This window comes from Sinocyclocheilus grahami, unplaced genomic scaffold, assembly GCF_001515645.1.
Source record: "Sinocyclocheilus grahami isolate Dianchi unplaced genomic scaffold, SAMN03320097.WGS_v1.1 scaffold2591.1, whole genome shotgun sequence".
Lineage (NCBI taxonomy): Eukaryota > Metazoa > Chordata > Actinopteri > Cypriniformes > Cyprinidae > Sinocyclocheilus > Sinocyclocheilus grahami.
The window spans coordinates 3,483-9,296 of record NW_015507770.1 but is presented as its reverse complement, the minus strand read 5'-3'; the positions used below and the strand labels follow the sequence as shown (position 1 = coordinate 9,296).

The window sequence follows — 5,814 nt, the reverse complement described above, 5'->3', positions numbered from 1 at the left end:
ACAGACAGACAGAGCGCCTGAATCAGGAGATCATACGGTTCCTTCTATCGTATTGCCAGCAACAAAAACAGCAGATATATTTCCTACATTCTCTGTGAAATCAAAATCGAAACAATGAGAGACAAGATCTTCTGTTGGAAAATTTTCACAACCCTTATTTCCAATTTCCCAATGATTGTATATTGACAGATCTTTTATTAACAACTGTAACAGCTATAGAGAGCAACACTTCAGTCTCATCTGATTTAGCATGTGTGTTGTAACTGCAACTAACTTTTACATACTGTAAAAGCAGCACATTATTTTTATTGTGAATTGTTGTCATTGTACAGAAAAACCAAAACCCTCAGTGACCATTAAACCTGCTCAACATGTATTCAGAGGAGAGAGAGTCACTCTCAGATGTGACATATATGTTGAAGGAGTCACTAGCTGGCAGTACGGCTGGTATAAAGATGGTTCAGGCAATGCTTTCAGTGAACTACAGGAACACACATTCGGTTCTGTTACCGAGTTTGACGCAGGTAAATACTCCTGTTATGGAGTAGAGACAGAAGGATCACGAACATTACACCGCAGTGAAGACGTTACACTGACAGTATCAGGTGAGTTTGATCATCTCTTCACATTCACACACGTTTAACATGGTATTAATGAGTGATTTCTCTATTTCAGATAAAGCCCAGGCAGTTTTAAGTGTTTCTCCACAGACGTGGTTGACTGAAGGAGATCCAGTGACTCTGATCTGTGAGGTTAACAGCTCCTCTACAGGCTGGACATTCAGCTGGTTCACTGTAACTGTCTCATCAGGTAAGATGTATTGTGCTTCATGTAGTAACATCTGAATAAACTGGTTTCATAAAAAAATATTACAGAGATTAAAAACATTTAATCAATCTAAATACTCTGATTATACAAACAAAGGTAATTTATAAGACTTGTGTAAAAATGTCTGCTCATTTCTTGAGGTAACTGCACTTTTTCACTTTATACAGACTACAGATATCGTTATGAGCTGCTCTCAGACAGCAGCAGAGGAGCTGGAGGAAACTACACTGTCAGTTCTGCTGCTCTAAAACACACAGGAGTTTATGTGTGCACAGCAGAGAGAGGAAAACCAGCCAATAACACAACCATCAGCAACACACAGTTAATATGGGTCACTGGTGAGTACAAACTGAACCACAGAATGAGTGAGGAGGTCCTAAACAGACCAAACTAACCAGCAAAACCTTGAAAAACGTTTAATTATAATGGTGTAAAATTGTCATGAAAAATATATAAACTAAACTATTGTGGCACAAAAGTGTTACTCACGTAAGTGGAGTTGAGGGAACATAATCAAATAGGTGTTTATTTTTAATTTTTATGTTATTGACCAGACATTGATTCTAGGAGGCACTTTATCAACAACACAGGACACTCAATGTGCACATCAGCACATTTTATAGGATGGACCATATAAACACTTAATCAATAATTTTACAGTTTGATTATCTGGCTACTAATAAATTAGTAAATAAATATACAACAAACTCCGCTAACTATAAATACTACTAGGTTCACACTGTACAGGCAAAGCAGGACTGATCCTCGAGTTGACTCTGGTTTCTCCCAAGGTTTTTTCCTCCAATAGTAACACTTTATGGAGGTTTATGTTGGTTGTCACAGTTGTCTTTGGCTTGTCTGCTGATGGCATAATGACAAACATATTAAGGTTTTTATTTTTTTTATCAAGTTTTAAATAGAAATACTCAGTGAAGACTAATGGATTTTCAGATATTATAACTTTAATATTTTTCTGAAAAGCTGCTTTGAAACAATTTGTGTAAAGTGTTATATAAATAAAACTGTCTTGACTTGATTTCTGAATTATAGCTGTAATTGTCTTCTCAGGTGTTTCTCCTCCAGTCTCTCTTATCGTCAGTCCCAGCAGAACTCAACACTTCACATTTGTCTCTCTCTCTCTGAGCTGTGAGGACCAGAGTAACTCTACTGGATGGACAGTGAGAAGATACAGAGACAGCTGGCGGCTGGAAGATTGTTCATCATCAATGTCGGGATCACAAACAGGATCTACATGTACAATCAGAGACACCTTCACAGAGGACACTGGAGTGTACTGGTGTCAGTCTGAATCTGGAGAGAAAAGTCATCCTGTTAATATCACTGTACACTGTGAGTCTGTGTTTCTGTATTTTTCACAAAGCCCTCATTTCTTGTTTCAGATTTAAATAGCCAGATTGTGATCTCAATTCAATCGTATTCACACGCAATCTTATTCCTAAATGACAATGAATCCACTAGACCAGTAAACCTTTGACTATTAAACCATTGCTCAAAACATTGAGATTCTAAATGTATCCAGAATCGTGCAGTCATTTACCCACATGTCATGTTTATTTGTTTATATTTTTCATAACCCCCATGAGAAAATGTGTTATTATTATCATTATTATTATTATTGTATTGATTATTGTAACTCTGTCCTATTTGGATTATGTCTTACATATTCAATACACTAGAAAGTAGCCTTTGACTTTTGTCATAAAAAATAATCATATCTTAAAACTCATCTTTTTAAATGAAGCTTTTCCTGATTAATTTTAATTTATGGGTTTTCTTTATGTTGAACAGATGTTGCTTTGATTGTATTACTGTCTTGTAATGTATGATTGTCATCAAGTTGTAATGTGTTCTTGAGTGTTTTCAAAGGCACCTCTAAATAAAGTGCATTATTATTATTGTTGTTGTTGTTACATTCTTACTATAATCTTACTATTTGTCAGTTGATGTTTGCTCTGTTTCTGTAGTTGGTGTGATTCTGGAGAGTCCTGTTCATCCTGTAACTGAAGGAGAAACTCTGACTCTACGCTGTTTATATAAACATACAACCCCACCAAACCTCAGAGCTGATTTCTATAAAGATGGGTCACTCATCCAGAGTCAAACTACAGAGATGATCATCTCTAATGTCTCAAAATCACATGAGGGTTTCTACTCCTGCAAACACCCAGATGGAGAGTCACCCAAGAGCTGGATCTCAGTCACAGGTGAGAGACAATGAAACTGTGAGCTGGTTGATTTCTTCTCATGTTCTCGTTCAGATATGGTGCTTGATCAAGCGCTTGTGTGTCTCTTCTTCAGTGTCTCATTCAGGATATCTGATCTCTGTCCTCCACACACTCAGTTCTGTGCTGGCAGTTTCTCCATATCTGCTCGTGACAGTCGTGCTGATTTTCAAATGCTGCAGGATGAGAGGTAAATATCTGTCTGATTTATTACATTATATTTATTATATTCAGTTAAACACCAAATTGGTCATTATGAGAAAGCCAATCTGCTGATAAGCTATTTAAGCTTTTTATTATTCTTAGTTTAGATTTCTGAACGCTACTCCTCCTAGAGCTTTCAAGCTAGAACCACCAAACTCAGCCCAGCTCCTCAGACTGATCTCACTTAGTGTGCTAGATCTTTTCAGACTGATCTGACTCATGGTTTTCTTAAAAATGAAGATAAAAATAATAAAAATCCCATAGACTTGCATTGACAGAATGTTCAGATGAGCCAAGACTATTCAATCTCCAACCGTCTAAATTCTAATTTAAATTCCCAGAATCCCTTGAGACTCAATCTATCTATATTGATCAACATTGATCTATCTATCAATGTTAGCAACATGCTAATCATAGTTTCAAACTTCAAGCTTTTATAACTGTTTAAACTTTCAGACGAGGCTTTCTCAAGCCTAAAGTTTGTCTTGATGAATTTTTTTTATAAAACAGATAGTTCCAGTCCTTGATTCTGATTGGTTGAGCCTTGTTAGAAGCTGTTGTAGATTACTCTACAAACATACACCTTTGTTTACTTCTGTGTGTTGCTCGGCAACCACTTTGTTGGAACTACAACTGTTTCTGAGGAACTACATTGTTTGGTGGAAGAATACTGTTTTTATTAATATCATTACACATTAGTTGCTCTGTTTTTTTTGTGAAACCTTACTACGTATATGGAATAACCATTTTATAAAAGCAATATGCCCCGTGAAGCCGTGGTTTACAGTGAATTTATGACAGCTAAGGTTTTTTTTTAACAACGCCCCTTAGCTGTTATGAATTCACTGTAAACCACAGCTTCTTGGGGCTTATTGCTTTAATCTAGTTATTAACACTGTGTAACTTGTCATGCTTTGGGTGTCACGGCGCGGTCAGGAAAGACACACCGTGTGAGCAAGGGTTTTGGGTCCAAATGCAGGTTTTATTCACTGCCAGGGAAAACAAAGGAAAAACAGAACATAAACAGAGCTAAGACTCTGAGACACGCTAGAACACGCAAATGGGCACTGATGCAATACGGCCACCTCTGGCTTGCATCAGTCCCGGAACAGACACTCGAAACACTCGTAACCCTCGTGACTACAAACAAAACAGACTCGTGACATAGCTCAACCAAACATTAATTATCCGCCCCGAGTGGCGTGGGGAAGGCGCCTAAATAGTCCTCATGACGGGCCACAGCTGTGTGAGAGTGAGTGTGTGCACAGGTGTGTGGAGTGCAGGTGATGGAGTCCCGGATGGGCGACAGCTGTGTGTGTGTGTGTGAGTGGGTGCCCAGGTGTGTGGTGTCAAGGTGACGGAGAAAGAGTCCGGGAGGATGGGAGATGGCGACCTCTGGTGGTGAGAGGGAGAACACCAGACGCCAGCCCCTGACATTGGGTTTGTAAGGTGCTCACTAAAGCTGCTTTGAAAATTTATTGTGAAAATTGTTGTAATCAGTTAAACTGAATCTGTCTCACTCCTCCTGCTAATATTTTACTCTACAAATACACATCTTTCCTCACTGACAAAGACATGATTTTTTTGTTTTGTCTTTTTTAGTCAAATTAGTTTAAATCTAGTTAAAAGATGAAGGTAGTTCATAAAAACAATAAACATAGAGAGAGAGAAACATACATAGCTGTTCAAGTAAATGCTTGATTGTTTTGCATTTGTGTATTTAACAGTTGCATCTGTTGAAGAGCAAGAAACTGCGATCTGATCTTAATCTGTCGTGACGGTGAGAAAACTTCAGCTTCATCCTGGAATCTCTCAGTTTCTCAGTTCAGACTGAACATGCTCGCTTACTGTAAAAGTCACGTTTTAGGAGTGACTCCTTTTGGCATCTCACAGTTGTTAAAGTCAACATGAACCAGCATCACAACTCTTTTGACTTCTGAGTGAAACAGAATATTCAACGAGAAAATGTGTAGCGAAGAACTTGATTTGATCCATCAGGAATTAATTGGATTGTAAAAAAAGAAGGTTGTTATATACATTGATTTGTTTATCTTTGGAATAGCTAAGAAATTAAATACAGTACTTTTTGATTTTATATTGACTTTAAAAGTAGACATGGTTGTCAATCTGTATAACACCTCATTTTTTAAAATGAATTGCCTTTCTGAGGCCTGATAACAAACTGACTGAACTAAACTGTTTGTTTATCTCTATTGTCTGGGAGTTTGTTGATAACAATAATTAGACAATATTTTGCTGAGTGTTTTTTGTTCTGGTACCTTGGCTGGTTTAGGCCTGTCGTGGACAGCTGACTCATATTCTTCACATTTTAAGTGATGGTTGGTTCACAGTAGTGACAGAAATTAACTTCTTTATGCTTCATCACACAGTGAATGTGTGGACTCTAAAGCCATGTTTTTGTTAGATTTTTCCAAACCGAGTAACATGCTCGACAGTGTCAGCTCACGTATTGTTAAAACAGTAATTACAATATTATCATAGATGGTACATTTACATTTATTCATGTAGTAGGTGCTTT

The 5,814-nt window shown here is 37.4% G+C and overlaps 1 protein-coding gene across 1 annotated transcript in view; it reads left to right on the top strand.

Moving 5' to 3' along the window:
- The window catches only part of LOC107575358 (Fc receptor-like protein 5), a gene marked incomplete at its 5' end in the record, with an annotated part of 5,692 nt that extends 396 nt beyond the window's left edge, over positions 1 to 5,296 (top strand). Inside the window, 7 exons of the mRNA XM_016261748.1 lie at positions 333 to 605; positions 676 to 805; positions 994 to 1,166; positions 1,879 to 2,178; positions 2,814 to 3,053; positions 3,148 to 3,261; positions 5,003 to 5,296. Of these exons, the coding sequence (XP_016117234.1) occupies positions 333 to 605; positions 676 to 805; positions 994 to 1,166; positions 1,879 to 2,178; positions 2,814 to 3,053; positions 3,148 to 3,261; positions 5,003 to 5,037 (1,265 nt within the window). The remainder of the gene's footprint in view (positions 1 to 332; positions 606 to 675; positions 806 to 993; positions 1,167 to 1,878; positions 2,179 to 2,813; positions 3,054 to 3,147; positions 3,262 to 5,002) is intronic.
- Between the last annotated feature and the right edge of the window lie 518 nt (positions 5,297 to 5,814).